This window comes from Pelophylax lessonae, assembly GCF_965119305.1.
Source record: "Pelophylax lessonae genome assembly, chromosome: 2".
In the NCBI taxonomy this organism is placed as follows: Eukaryota; Metazoa; Chordata; class Amphibia; order Anura; family Ranidae; genus Pelophylax; species Pelophylax lessonae.
Window position 1 is genome coordinate 393,450,470 of NC_138769.1, and position 16,286 is coordinate 393,466,755.

At 40.9% G+C, this 16,286-nt stretch overlaps 1 protein-coding gene across 1 annotated transcript in view; it reads right to left on the reverse strand.

The window, feature by feature from the left end:
* Positions 1 to 3,828: 3,828 nt before the first annotated feature.
* The window catches only part of LOC309546693 (multidrug and toxin extrusion protein 1-like), a gene marked incomplete at both ends in the record, with an annotated part of 59,522 nt that continues 47,064 nt past the window's right edge, over positions 3,829 to 16,286 (reverse strand). The window contains 3 exons of the mRNA XM_082246407.1: positions 3,829 to 3,960; positions 7,021 to 7,088; positions 11,981 to 12,094. Coding sequence (XP_082102533.1) covers positions 3,829 to 3,960; positions 7,021 to 7,088; positions 11,981 to 12,094 — 314 coding nt within the window. The remainder of the gene's footprint in view (positions 3,961 to 7,020; positions 7,089 to 11,980; positions 12,095 to 16,286) is intronic.

The window sequence follows — 16,286 nt, forward strand, 5'->3', positions numbered from 1 at the left end:
AGTTTATGGATTTTTAGAATATTTTTGGCAATTGATATATAGATGTGGTGTGTATTTTAGAATTATTTTGGCACTTGATATATAGATGATATATATCACACATTAATAATTATTAATTTATCATTTTGCACAGCACATATATATATATATATATATATATATATATATATATATGTGGAAGGAAGCCTCATCCCTCCAGGCTGATATTTTATATGTGCAAGAAACTCACTTCCATACCATGCAGACCCCAAGAAGTAGCCACACAGATTATTTCCCACTCATTTTCCTTGCCTCTACCCCCTGCAAGAAATGAGGGGTGCTCACTGAGGTCAGAAGTTCCCTAGCCTTTTCACTTAAAGATTATGTAATAGATCAACAAGGCAGATACATTATTCTATCCTGTGACATCAACGCTCAACCGTTTACATTGGTGAATCTGTATGCCCTGAATACGCATCAGCTCCCCTTCCTTCGTAAACTGCTCCGCAAAATTCAATCTATCAAATATGGATGACTGCTGATTTGTGGCGACTTCAACTTAACAGTGGACCCAGCAGTGGACTCTTTCAGCCGGCCTAGGAGACCGGTGCCTTCCCTCCGCACACTGCTACACTCTGAAGACCTCTTTGATGCCTGGGGCTGTCTCCATGCGGGTGAAAGGGACTACAACTTTTTCTCTGCTAGACATGCCAGATAACACCCATATTGATTTGTTTTTAGTTGCTAAATTGCTACTTCAACAGGCCTCCTTTTCCTCCGTATGGGATATTTCCTGGTCTGATCATGCCGCATAGTGTTGCGGATAAAGAATGCCTGTCCCTCTGTCCGCTTCTAGTGCTGTAACTCTAAGGTAATTGGTACCCCTGCTAATGTAAAACTACTCTCTCAGTATTTCAGAGAATACTCTGCTGTGAATTCTCCCTCCACCAATGATGTCTTCTTGTTATGGAACACCCATAAGGCTTTTATGAGCGGCATGATTATTTAGATCTGTGCTCGAGCCAAGAGACAATTTAACTTTGACACTGTGCTGTCAGAAATCCGCCAACTGGAAACAGCCAATAATGCAAATCCTGAACCCACTTGATCTGACAGTCTCCTCAAACTTAGGCTTGCGCTAAGAGAGCTTTTATTTTCCCAATATGAACATTATGCTGTGGAAGCTGTGGCCACAGTGGTAATCTTTTCCATATTTTTGGTCCTGTAGAAAAATTACTAGCTTCTGGAATAAAATATTTACTATAATCTCAGAGGCGACGGGTGTATTAACCTCCTCTAATATGACTTTGGCTGTCTTGAACCTGGGAATTCATAGTTTCCCTTGTTCTCTCTGCCCAATTGTTATACACATCCTAATTGCCGCCAGGCTTCTGATTGCCACAACACTGGAAAGCCCAAAATGCCCCTACCACTTCTGAAGCTGTCACTTTGGTCAAACTCCACTACTCATCCTAGCATACTTTTGCCTCCTGGTCTGGTTGAACTCTTTCTTTTGACTCACCCTGGGAACCCTGGTCCACTTGGACCAACTGACATTACGTCTTGATCCTTTCGTTTTGTTTTCTGTTACCATTACAAAGTAGATGTGCTTACGGTATGCGTTATACCAAGAGTGTTATATTTTTTTTTCCTTTTCCCTTTGTTGGTTCATGTATTGTATTCCTTATTTTCATGTCATGAGAATTGTTTGAAAAGGTTTTTGCGACCTAAACTATATGTTTCTTAAAACTCCATAAAAATGTGTTGGTAAAAAACAAAAAACAAAAAACAATAGCCAAACCAGAAGTGGTAATGAAACCAAGGCAAAGAAAATTGGATAATTAAATTCTATATTCTATTATCAATAAATAAATAATTTATTCTATTTTTGTGTTCACTGTGTGTTTCTGCATGTACATTTACATGCATTTTCAGTGCGTTTTCAGTGCATTTGTGATACGTTTTTTTTTAAATTTTTAATTTTTTAATTTTCAAGCCTTAACACTCACTCATGTGTATTTGTGATGTGTTGGCTCGTGTTCATACACATTTGAGGAGCATTTGCGCACATTTATGTGCGTTTGCAGCGTGTTCTTATACAGAAAAATGCAGCATGGTATACCTTTTTAAACGCACATGAAAGCAATGCAGTGGTGTAAACGAGGCTTATTGGAATACATTTTTCTTGTATATACTGTATGTTTTTACTGCATTTAAAAATGCACCTGACTGCATCTAGTGTAAATGAGCCCTAGATAGTAATAAAATCCCGACAGACATTCTGTTTTCTATTCCTTCCAAAATGAAAAATAAAAAAAACCTGATGAAGAAGTGTGCATGCCCAGGACTGGCATCGTGCAGACTCGGAAAGGTGTTGCAACCTCTCCCCCTCCGGTGATGTCATCTGCGCACACTGCGGTCCACGCTTCATCCAGCTTCATCCCCTCTGCTTGGCTTTCCCCCTGAGAACTTCTGCCTGGCCTCCTCCACGCAGCAGCAGACCCTGGCGGTCCACATCGCAGACATCCAGTGCTGACATCACAGACTCCTTTGTGATGAGCTTGTCTTACTTCACTGAGTTGCCCCTTGTATTTTATTGCACCTAATAAACCTGTAAACTGTCTGAACTTAGAGGCGCTTTTTCTACTCTCTCCTGCCTGTCATTTAGAGCCTGTTCCTGCGAATAAGCTTGCCCTAGTGCTTGGACACCATTACTCAGGATCCTCCTTTTCTTGTTGGATCACTTCCTCCTGTCCTATGAACTTCATACTTACAGAATATGGACTTCTTACAAACTTCTTTTGAACTATTTATACAGAGATTGCCCCCCCCCCCTTGATGATAAACAGAAGGCAGGTTGTGTTCACCAGTGTTAATTTTGACTATAAAAATATTTTCATCTACGAAACAAACACTATTTTAGTCAACTAAAATACCACTAAAACAATTCAGATGATTAAAATGCGACTAAAACTAAAATGAAATTTTAGTCAAAAAACTATGTCTAAAACTAAATTGAAATGTGACATAAAAATGAACACTGCACTAACACATATGTAGGGGGCATCTACTAAGCTGCTGAAAGAAAAAAAAAAAATAAGAAAAAGGCTTCTCTTATTTTTTTTCTTAATATTTAATGTTGGTAATATATTCAGGTAATATGTGCAATGGCATTACAGCCAAAAGAGTTTACCACTTTTTTTTTTTGCACTTCTGTTTGTCAAAAAGTAATATTTTTGTTTATTTATGAAACATGGTTTAATTTATTAGGATGCTATAAATCACAACGGCTAAATACGTGCCTGTAGTGCATGTTCAAACCTCAATACCATAAATAATAACATGTTATAAGATTTTTACTCCAGGAGTATGTAATACGTTTGGCAATTCTGGAGAAATGCTTAGATAATCCATTACAATTTAACTAAACCCATTAGATTTTAGTCACCTATAATGTGCTGGAGATTTTAGTCGACTAGGATGTACTGGAGATTTTAGTCGGCTAAAATGTACTGGAGATTTTAGTCGACTAAAATACAATTAAAACAATCCAGATGACTAAAATACGACTATAACTAAAATGGCATTTTAGTCAAAAGATTAAGACTAAAACTAAATCGAAAGTTGATGTAAAAATTAACACTGGTGTCTGTATTAGCCTCTCTGTCATTAGCTGCTCTATAATGATGATGCAGAGCACAGGATACCGTATTGTTGCATCCTTTCATTTCATGTTTGTATTCATAATGCTTACTGTATGTATTTTGGCGTGAACTTGATATTATGTCATGTTTTTATGTTTTGTTGCATACCACTAAATAAAGTATTAAAAAAAATTAGAACTGAGAGTCATGTTAACAGAAACCAGATACCTGTGCAGTAAAGAACAACTTTAGTAGACATTTTGGCTTGTTCGATGTCTCCAGCTCCTAAAGCCACTCCAACTCTAACATTGGCAGTTGTGCTAAAGCCCATGGGAAGCTGTGGAAAAAAATATAATATGGATTAGAAATCTGGCCAAGACATTGATGGTACCCCCACAGGAGCTGCCTGATAACATGTGTTCTCTTTTCTGCCACTACTCTTTTTAACTGCTCTGTCCCATTGGACACACCTGGTCATATAGCTTGAAGGCTGCACACACTTGTATACCTTAAGTATTAGTATTTCACCACACTATAATAGTATACAGAAAATAGGCCACAGACTACTTGATGGTAGATAAAATAGGTATATTATGGAAAGGCAAGATAAACACATAAACCAATAAACAGATCAGAGAATACGTTAGAATAACTGAAGGGACCAGATAGGTTTGGAGGAGAAACTTCCTCCCCCTCTGAATGCTGGGGCCTGGGGGAGGTGCAAGCATGTGATTGATTGCTAAGACATGGGCAGTCCTAGCAACCAAAGTGTAGCACTGAGAACAGCGGGCAACAGTGAATGCTCCAGCCGCTGTACATTCAGGGACAAGTTTGATTGCTCCACAGCCTGCGCTGTTGCTGAGTGGTGTGGCTGTGGTAGCAGGGATGCTGACTGGGATTTTGGGCAAGGCACTCTGGGGATGGGGGTTTGGACCCAGCAACAACTGATTGGTTGGGGCTCTGGCCCCTCGGGATGCCCAGGCCCCCTACAGGTGAATGGACTGTCCCCCCCCCCCCCGATAGCGTCCCTTGTGGGGAACATTGGTGGACTGTGTGGGCAAGCCAATGGAGTGTTAGGAAGCCAGTGGAGAGTATGGAAATCAGCAGCCATGGCTGTACCCTAGACCACTGCTTAGTTTCCCTAGTTCTGGTCCTAACAAACTCTGCTCTCTTTGGCGTAGGCACACACTGCTCCAGAGTTTGCACGGCCCTGGTTCCAGCACACAGACACTATCAGGGGCTCAGTTCCAGCATTCAGCTCACTGCAATAGTTCTGTCCTCTCTGGTTCCCAGCAGATAAGAGAGGGAATTACCTCCTCAGAGCCTGGCAAAAGTCCCCTCTCTCTTCCTCTGGTGTGCAAGGAATCCTGGGTCTTAAAGTCCACAGCGCATTAGCCTCCATTGTACAACGGTGGGGTGTGGGGAAGAGAGAAGGAAAACAGGCACAGAAAAGCACAGCCTGTTCTTCCATTTAGTTACACCAAAAAAAGTTTATTTCAGTTAACCATGGAAAATTCCTGCAACCATAAACATTACAGCCATTATCCAAGTGGACATAATGAGAAAACAGATATTATACAAAAAAGAGCTGCATTCCTGTTAAAAATTGTTTCAATAAAACAAGTGCTGCACCCCCGGCATGGATATCATGTGATTTCTGCAGTTGGTGGCTCCTCTCCCTTCCTGCCAGCTTGGAGTGCTGCAAGGGTGTCAGGGGGGTATTTAACTCTAAAACTAGACTCCCCCCACTGCCCTGACCCCCCTTCCCACCCCGTCTGGTAATGCCCCCCCCCCCTCCCAGTGAGGAGCTCAGGGGAGCCAGGGCTGGGGAAACCAAATTTGTCAATATATTTTTCTCATGACGCTCCCATATCTCCTGAACTGGGACCCCTACTGCACTGGATGCCAGTCAGATACTTCTTTTTCCAGCATGCCATTTGACAGGTAAGTTGTAAGACTGGATTCTGTGGAATGGAAAGCTGTACACACAGGCTGAAAGTAGAATGGTTCCTGGTGATTTTCAGCTCTTGTGTACAAGGCTTAAGTGTGTTTTGTTCCACACTCCAGCTAACACCTTCTGGCTGTTTCCTGTTCCTTTTGTGGACTCTCTTGCAAATGGGTTAAACCCTTTTGAAACCAAAGTCCCTGTGATCAGGGTTTGGAGGCTCTTACACACACAAAAGCTATCCAAGCCTCTAACCTCCAGGTCTAAATTGAGGACCAAACCTGAAAGAACTGTAAATCAGTCCCTTCCACTCCATCCGGATTACCCCAGAACCCCTCACACTCCATGGTTGAGAACCCATGAATACCTTAAAGGGGCTATTAACCAAATAATGGGGACATGTATATCATATCCAGGACCCATCCGTGGCATCCTGAACAGCGCTTGAAGCCAAACTCTAGGCAAACAGCTAACTATGCTGATGAAATACATACTGTATATGGGAGCTGCTTCACCTGCCAAAGCATTTGTGTTTGTAGTCATCCAGTTCTAAGTTATACACAGCTTTGCTGCACAGTACGACTTTGTCTGGCAGGGCAAGAGACCTGAATTATTGCTGCTGAAGTTAAATAACACAGATTATGTCTTTGTCTTGCTTCTGGACAGTGAAAGGAAAAGCAGCAGACTGATCGGATCATCTATCTGTCACTCTGGTTTCCACCCTGCATTAGGATAAAAAATGTTTAGGTAGTAGTAGTATTGCCCCCTTACCTTCCCAATACTTACCTGAGTTCTCACTTAGTCCAGCAATGTGCCCATCTGTAGCAGCTCTTTTCCGTCTCCCTGCTCTCACAGGCTTGGATGCGAGCAGAGGGAGCGATTGGCCACTGCTGCTGTTAGTCAAATACTGTGACAAGGGAGCAAGGGCAGAGATGCTCGGGAACGAGCTTGCAGATGTGTCCCCCAAAAAAAATGGCTTGCTATGGGGTCACACAAAGAGGAGGAGTCATGAGCACCTGTGGGGTACCCTCGAAGTGGAGGATCTGTGCCGCCCTGTGCAATTCTATTGCACAGAGCAAATAAGTAATGTTTATTCTTTTTTATTTTATTTTTATTTTTTTAAATAAGACTTTACAATCACTTTAATAGGTGTCTTTTTTTATCTTCGAAAGCAGGGATCTCCAAACTTTCTCAACAAAGGACCAGTTTACTGATGGCTTTGGAGGGAAAGACTGTTTCCAGTGGGAGAAGAAAATGCCCCAGCATCAGTGGCAGTAAACAATGTTCCATTACTGGTTTTAGTGGGAGCAATGGTGTCCCATTGGTAGGGTCAGGAGGAGGAATAGTGCCCCATCAAAAGTGCCAGTAGGTGGAATAGTGCCCCATTAATTATGCCATCTTAGGTAGGCTAATAGGTGTAAGTATGCAAAAATATTAAAGTGACTATCGTACCATTATAGCCAATGTTGACAACTCCAATACAACGGCTTGTCCTCCCAGCTGCACAACACTAATAAGCCCTAAAAAAGAAAAAAAAAATTTTCAGTAGTTGGGAAACTGTCCATACATGTTTTTGTTCAACTACTTGACCAACAATAATCATGTAGTTAAAAAATCTAAAGAACCACTGCAGCGTGATAAAATAGAAAACATCAGTCAAAATGATTTTCCACACATAAACTGGCTTTTGTGCCAAGGTATTACAGCTACATCCTCATTATTTTCAAACTGAACAATTAATAACTTTACAACTCTACGTAAATAAATCTTTCACGTTTAGCAGTGTAAAGACTTAACATACACAATACTTATCACTGAAATGCAGTCCTTGAGCTACAGTCAATGGACTGTGCCTATACCTGAGAGGTGCACCTCAGAGAATGATGTCTTTCATCAGGAAGCATTTCCTCCTTCTGTATTCCTTCCTACACTGTAGCTTTCAGAGAGCTCTTTAGATTTGAGCAAGGTTTCCTGTGGAGTAGACTACACAAGTGACATTTTGTTGCTGGGTATTATGTTATTTAGGTCAAATAAAAATCTAGCATCTGTTTCTGTATGTGGTTATCATGAAACCTACTTTATGCCAAGGTGATTAAAAGAACATATCTCTCTTAAGGCTATTGCACCTATTGCAGCCACCTTTCGAGGCTGTTTTAAAAGCATTCACTAGTACTAGGGTTCTATAAAGAACACAAGCTCTAGATTGTCTAGTAAGAAAGGAAATGTGGAGCAGGCAGTTAGACAGACGAAGAGTTGTATGCAGCCAGAAGGATTGAGTGCTGATGGCTGAGACAAAAGTGGGGTGCAGATACGGGGAAGGATAAGAAGGCCAGACCCCTTGTGGAGGTGGCAACTGACAGCCACAATGTTACCACCTGTGAAACCACAGATGCAGCAGATGTATACAACAAGTGGCATTTAGCTTACAGGACAGAAGCACCAATCACCAGGTGACCCACTTTCTGGTTTAGGGTGTGACTTCTAGAACCTTGTGGCACTTATTTTCCTGGAGGCTTCATCTGCATGTATATAGAGAGAAACAGTCATCTGAAACCACAAGCCAGATTCTCCATCTACACACTGAGAAAGTTAATATGACAAACAAACGTGGTCAGGTGCTTGGCTAAGAATGGAGAGTAAGGGAAACACAGGCTGAAGCTGCTCTCTATAGCTGCTGCCCTGCAGTGCTAAACTGGTTAAGAGCTATATCAGCAAGAGCAGGGAGCTGCTGAGCATGAAGAGTTCAACAGACTGAGCCAGGCAACACTGCACTGTAGGAACTGTAGTCCAAAGAAGATAGACTCTACTGTAAGCAAGAGCTTTTGAACTGCATTTCTCAGAGGGAGATTTCCAGGAAGCACTGCATTTTCCCAGGCTATACAGGACAAAGCTTCCTCTTGCCACGAGGAGCCCGGGGAGTGGACACAGAATTTGCATCTGTGCATTCTAGTGTGCTGAAGTATTGTACACTAAAGTACACTGTATATGTGCATTTGGGTGAAATGAAAATTTAACTGAAACAACATTTACAGTGTGTCACTGTGTGTTGGGGTAGCTCTTGCTGCACATTCCGTATTCCAGAAAACACTATTATTTTGAACATTACTGCCATCATTCTGTACATTGAACTGTACATTCCTTATTCCACTCTGCCATCATTCTATACATTGTTATGTACATTCCCTACTGAAGTTATTCTTTACACTGCACTGTATATTCCTTATTGCAAACTACTGTAGCACACCCCTTAAGGAGCCACAAGTAGAATGGGATTTCCCACCCTTCACCGCCAGGCACACCAAATTTTCACAGTCACCTCAGAGTCAGAAAACAGTCCAGTACTTTGTTTATAGGCAGGAACCTGAGGCCCCTTTAGTGAGAAAAAAGTCAGTGTCCAGCATACATCCCTGTGGCTACTGATCCCAGCACCACCTCTCCAGGCACTGCCAGCCCACCTGGCTGTAGCTGCCCCTTTCACTAGCTCTCCTGGCTAACTTCTCCACAGTCCTCCAAGACTGACACTCTCTCCACAGTCTTTTCGGACTGAACACTCACCAGCCCACCCTGATGAATGCTCAGGAGATCTCCAAGACAAGCTGACCTGTTCCCGCTGTTCTTTCCTTGCGCCCGTACCTCCTGGAAGGATTCCTCTGTGTGTTGTAGAGGGTCCCTCCAGCACCTGAGCCCTAGGCCCAAAGTCACACCCCCCAGACTAGGGGACGTCCTCGAGGGCCATCGATAGCCTCCTCAGCTCTCCATTTTCCACCCAACTGCCCCTGCTGGCATGACTCATGCCTATTTATGAGGTTGCCTGCCCCTTGTCAGCCCATTCACTGGGGATTGGCTGAGTCCTCATAAATACGTCAAGCAGCTCCTCATAGCCTCCACCCACTATATTTGGAAGCTTCTCCAAGGTTCCAGAAAACAAGGGGAGGAACCAGTAATGCTGCCTGCTGAGTCATCTAGCCTCCCTGAGTCACAAATCCCTGACCCATATTCAACCCAATCCCGGTAAACCAATTTACCTACACTAATGGCTGGAATACATGATAAGAAAATCGGCCGAAAATTTCAGTTCAGCGAGCGATCAGCCGATATTCTACTCGTTAATGTCCAGCCATCAATGAGCCATATCGATATTGTGAACGAAAAATACTGTTTGAAAAACCCGAAAAATTCTGTCATCTCGTTTGCGAAAGAACGATATTCTATACGTTCTTGGCAACGTTTTCCACCGGCGAACACTGTTTCAATGGTCGGCGGGCAACGGTCGGGCGATATTCGGACCGTGTATGTTGGCAACGTTTTCGACCGACAAATACTTTTTCAAAAGTTGGTGGTCGAATGATCGAGCGATATTCTAATCGTGTATTCACACCATAACAGCTAACTATACACACTAGCTAGAGGGCGCTGCACTACCATAATTCTGCGCATCTCCCCAATTTTACAGTCTGCATAATACATTCCGTAATCCACACTGACCTATTCTGCACATTGTGCTGTATGTTTCCTAGTTTACACAACCTCAATCTGTACACTGTATATTATGCTCCCTGTTCCATAATGCCTTATTCTGCATGCTGTGCTGTACAATTCCTGTTCCACACCACCTCATTCTAATAAGATTCCGTGCTCACTTCTTCAACAAAACCTATGTATCCCAAAGTGTAAATATGATGAAATTAAAGAAATTAAATTAAAAAAATAACAAACTGGTGGCTGCAAACATATGACATGTGTTCCCACAAAGAATCAGTGAATAAATTTAGTTATGTGTGTGTCCCATTCACACATAGATACGTTGCGCCAACTTCCCTAAGGGTGTAATACCCACCTATGCTCCTCAAATATGAATTTAATTATATATCTATATAAACACAACACATAATTACAGTACTTCTCTTCTTCTTCTTAACAATAAAACATAAGCTACGTAAAGAAATCCTACAAAAACATGCAATATTGATCAAACTAAATGCACAGTGCATTCAAACCCATGTGTTATGACTCTGTATTATAAAGTCTATGATAAGTATTTTCTGCAAAGAAATCTTCAGTGACTTCCTTGCACCATGTGATAATCTTAACTTTTTCTGATAGTGATTCCCACCACCACTCTATTTATGTGCTCACCTCAGAAATAGACTTAAAGATTTTAGGTCAAATGCGTTTTTTTCCCCTCTGGGGATCAATTTAATATTGCCTCTGATGATACCACAGCCTTTTATCCTTGCTGGAATCACTTCCTCAAGGAAGAAACATGGAGCGGTTTCCAGGGTTACGTGATTGACAACTGAACCATAAGTGACTGGGGAGCCGTGACCCTGCAGTCTTTAGAATTGCTGTTTTACATTTTATGTTGTGTAACTGCATTTTTTTCATTTAAATAAAGTGGTTTTATATGTTATTACATCATGTGGGGTCCCTGTTTCTTCTGAGCTGTCTATAGAGCACAGAGAAACATTGACCCAAGTCCTTAAAGGGAGTGTGTGTCTCGATGTCAGCTCAGAATGCATTTTGGAAGAACCATTAGCTTCCTTCATCAGCCTGACCTGCCCATGGTTCTTCCAAAACACGTCCTGAGCTGACACTGAGACACACACTCACTTGGCGGTGGTTCGAGGCTGTCACATCCTCCTTGCATGGCATTTCTGCACGGCGCAGTCCTGGCTCTCTCTTAAAACACAGCGGATACCAGTGGTAGCGGCTTCTGCCACTCCAGCTCGACAATCGGCTTCGCTCCCTGCTTACACAGGTGCTCCTGTCACACATTTCCAGTGGCTTTACCTTATGTTTTTATTTTTACCACTTAAAAATTGGATTACTACATTATATTGGGCTCTTTGGCACCTCGCTTCCCTCTCTCCTTTTGTTCCAGATATCAGCTCTTCCAAGCCAGAATCAAGCAGGCAGCCTGTTTTCATATAGTGTCCATTTGTGGTTTAATAGACTTATCTCCGGGACTTTGATATTACACATCCTATTTGTTTTTATCCTTGCTTTTATTTTTATCTTTTGTCTCTGTTTTCAGCACAACTTGTTACAACAGTTAATATTGTTGTACTCAGTTTGCCTCTTGTGAACGTGATCAGACCCCATTCATTCATCTTGCTCCTCTGTATATAACAGCTGTGAGCTAGTTTAGCACTAACACCACCTGTATTGGGAATGAGCACTTAGGATGGAATGTTTTATGATCTAATAAACTACTTTAAGTTTCACTAGTTGCCCTAAATAGGAAGTTGAACCAATCAGGCTGCCCACTGATAACCTATTGACCAAGTCCCTGCAGGTGGATAGGCTACCTGAACCTTTCAAGGGGACAATAGAAGGAGCCAAAGAGTGTCAGGACCTAGGAAATACACCAGATAGGGCTCAGTGAAAGAATCCATAGAATGTAGAAACCAACCTGCTAAAAAGCTTCCAATTTCAAAGCTCCACCATTCAACGCAAAACATGAGCATGCTGGCGAAGGCAAGGCGTAAGAATATATCCCACTCCTGAAGACAGTCTCTGGACCATCCTGAGAAGAGAAAATTTTCCAAAACAGCATAATGAGCATGTACATCTAAATAAGCATAACAGTTGATATAAAATGAATAGAATAATAGCATTTTGTCTAAAACTTTTCATTATCAAATATTTAACCTTAAAGTGACACTAAAATGTGGTTTAGAAAAATATATTCTATTCAATAATGCATTCTTGAGTTACCTTCTATTGCTCATAGCCTCAAAATCTCTAAATTCCTTTTTTTTTTTTTTATGCTGTGATCTGCTTCTGTTTTTTGACTTTCTGCTAGATGATGACTAGTACATTCATTCTTCCTGGTCCCACTCTATGTAGGATGATAACCATCCTCTTTTACTTGCTCTCAAGATGGATAATGGACTATGTGAATTGTAGTGTGCATAGGGCTGACTAACTTGCACTACTCATTTCAAACAAACAGAAGTGAAAGGGAAAAGGGAAAAAACAGTAGCTAATCGAGAATGCTACAAGAAGGTAAAAAAACACAGTATGAAATGATTTATTGAAAAATGAATTACAGGACCATTAGGTGAATTACAGGGCCCGTAAGTAGTTGATCTGGGGAAATTATTTTTTGGGAAATAAAGCATTTCAATTAGTGTCGCTTTAAGGTGAACTTGTGTTTTGCCAGTGCAGTCAAACCAGTTATTTACATTTACCTAACTTTTGTTCCCCCATCATACTGTGTGGTTGCAAGGAGTGAGTATATGAAGCCCTATGTATGTAAGATACAAGTCATAACCTGGCATGGCAGGGAAAAACAATCTCTCACCACCAGTAGAGGAGTGAAGGGATGGTCAATACATGCAGATTTGGAAGGGGTAGCATTAAACTTAACCTAAAGCTTTGCTCAAAGGACATTTTATACTTTTTCACACAGCTCAAAGTTAGTGCTGGTCAGCCTCTTTATCCAGACAATTGTGCAGTTTCACAGTCCTTAAATGCCAGCACTCACCATTGTTGTCCAAAATAGAAAAATATGTGTAGTAAATACCCAGGAACATACAGTACAAAAATTAGAATCCTAGTTCATGCGTTTCAGCTGTATACAGCCATCCTAAATACCCATCTCCGGAGGAGCCAATGACAAATGTAAATTTTGAACTGAGTATGTACCTGAATGGGAACTCAAAGAAATACCTGCAAACAAATACAAGAATAAAATGCTGTAAAATGGGGACAGTGGGGTTTATTTACTAAAGCTAGGGAGGGCAAAATTAGTCACAATTCTGCAGAGAAACCAATCAGCTTCCAGGTTTTATTGCTAAAGCTTAATTAAGAAAGCTGAGGTTAGAAGCTAGTTTCTCTGCAGAATTGTGACAAATTTTGCCCTCTCTAGCTTGAGTAAATAAACCCCAGTGTAATAACAGCCTGCCTATAACCAACAATATACTACCAAAAAGGGCTGATTTGCAAAAACTGGAGAGTGCAAAATCCAGTGCAGCTCCGGGTTTTTTGTCAATGCTTAGTTGAACAAGCTGAAGTTACAAGCCGATTGGTTACCATGCACAGCTGCACCAAATTTTGCATTCCCAGTTTTAGTAATTCAACCCCAATAGTTGTAACAACATAATAAATTAAATAGAATGCCAAATGTACATACACATATAAAGCCAAATTCCATCTATGTATAAAAGCAAGAGGCGATCGTTGTCTGTAATTAAAAAAAAACTATTTTTTTTTTTTAAAGGCAAGAGCCTCAGATCCCCTGTTACCCTTGTGGCAGAAACACCTTTTCAGCACCATAAAAATAAAAACCAGACCTATATTTTGTTTGTATGTAGTCAGGTGATGTTAGGCAAGGGACCCCTTTAAGGGTACTCCTCCTCCTGAAGGAGTACTTATGGGTAGCTCTATTTAAAACCGGTGGAGTTGAGGCCCTAGGTCTATGATTCGGGAAAATGGTTTAGGAGAGATACCTGTAGAAGGTGCTTGTGCTTTCCCCTTTGGGGGAGGGGCTGCTCTTGGGGTCCTCGATGTGAAACTATCTGAGGGATACGATTGAATTTTTCCCCTGACTCATACTCCTCCAGGGTGTGTAATGTACAAATTATATTGGGATGAAGTGTAAGAGAAGGATTAAGCATTACTCTGGATAAGCTACAAGGCACCTCATGCCTCCTTACTCCCACATTGTTTTGCTTAAGCCAGTATTTAGACTATGCCTTTGCCAGTTTATGGATTCTTATGTTTCTTAGCTAATCTCAAGCAAATAAAGATATATATATATATATATTTTTTTTATTACTTTGAGCCTTAGTATGAATATCTAGAGAAGTGTCTATTACAGGCAATGCCTGGGGAATGGAGTAAGAGGTATGTTTACTGGCACAAACCTGGTCACTTGCGTCCTGAAAGAATGCACGTGAACCAAGGCTGTGAGTACTCCCAAGGAAGTGGGAGTTAGAAGTGTAAAGGCTACTAGGATGGAATGTCTAGGCCTCAGGCCACCATCTGTGCACAGATCAGTATCTGGGCTGGTAAACTCATGTGCCCTGGAACCTTTATGCAAAGTCTGGCGTCTGGCTGTCTGTGAGGGCCACGTGAACAGCTGGCCCAGGCCTACATGTACACTGTTGTGCAAAAGTTTTAGGCAGCTGTGAAAAAGTGCTGAAAATTATGAACACTTTCTAAAATAGAAGTGTTAGTTTATTTTTATCAATTAACAAATTGAAAAGTAAATGAACAGAAGAGAAATTCAATTCAAATCAAAATTTGGTGTGACCACCATTTGCCTTCAAAACAACATCAATTCTTGTAGTTAATATTGATTGAACTACCGTGAGGCTGCTTCAGCGCAAATATATATGCTGTTAGAAATGTTTATGTGCACTGATACTGCTACTGACACCAGACAAGTGTTTACACCTACACTTATATACGATTATATACAATTCATACACAAAAGAAAGAAAAAGTTCATGCCAAAATTTAAAAAAATATATTATTAAAAAATACAAAATGATACAGTACATTTGAATTCGATTTTTCTTCTGTTCCCTCACTTTGAATTTTGTAAATTGATAAAAATACACAATTAAAATATATATATTTAAAAGCATTCTTACTTTACAGCATATCTTTACACTTACCAAAAAAATATGCACAGTACTGTATATCATAAAACATCTGGACACATTTGACTAAGATAGAGGGTTGTGGGCTCCACAATAGTGCTCTCTAGTTCTAATCCTCATTGGGAGAAAAGTACGGCCTACATACTGTATTTCACCCCTAAGCTTGGTTTATGTGTGTTTTCAGCACCTTACCATTCGTCTTGTGTAGGGATGCCCATTCATTTCAAAACGGTGCCAAAACAGATACGTGTAGGAGTGTATTCAGAATTCATGCAACATTGTTCATTTGCTAAAGGACAGCGCCTTTTTGTGTGTCTCGGTAAAGTGTGCAATATTTTGCGTGTTCCTGTCCTGCACTAGTGTAAACCTAGAATTAGAGAAACCTATCATGTAAGCAGCATTGCTTGGATTACAACCTATTTATTGTTTCATGGAAAAAAATCTCACCTGATGTCATTGATTTGACTTCCCATGTCTTTATATAAACCCCACAATAGCATCAAGTCTTATAGCCACACTCCTTTAGTTTCTTCCCTTAGAACTTCCCATTGAAGTTCTATGATATATCTTGTGTTCAAAGAGGCTAGGTGTCTAAAGGCTGGCAAACGTAGGGGCCCTTCTGCTCATGAATCAGTATCCCTCCTTCAAAATATAATGCTTAATCTATATTGTTTCTTAGGATACCTACTATCTTATTGTATTCCTTTGAAAAACATTGCCACAAAAGTGTTTTTTTTCTGCTGGCTCTGGATCCTGAACGAACCAACCAACAATCTTCCATAATGCAATACCTTGGCTCAGGGCTCTTTCAATAGACCAACCTGGGTAACCTCTGGCCTTAAATCTATTTGTAAAGACTTTCACTTCCTTAACAAAGCAAGGTTATGAGAACAGTTCCAAAGCCCCCTCTTGGAGAGATGTAAAAAAAATGAATTACCTTATATCATTTGTAAATTCTAAATTATATTTTTTGTTATTCAGAAACTTGACAAAGGCACCGATTTGTTCCAATGTACCATGCAAAACTAACAGCAGTCGTCTATATAAGGGCAGGCTTTTGCAATGCTAATAAGGCATCATTTACAAGGGTTTACTGTACCGTACACC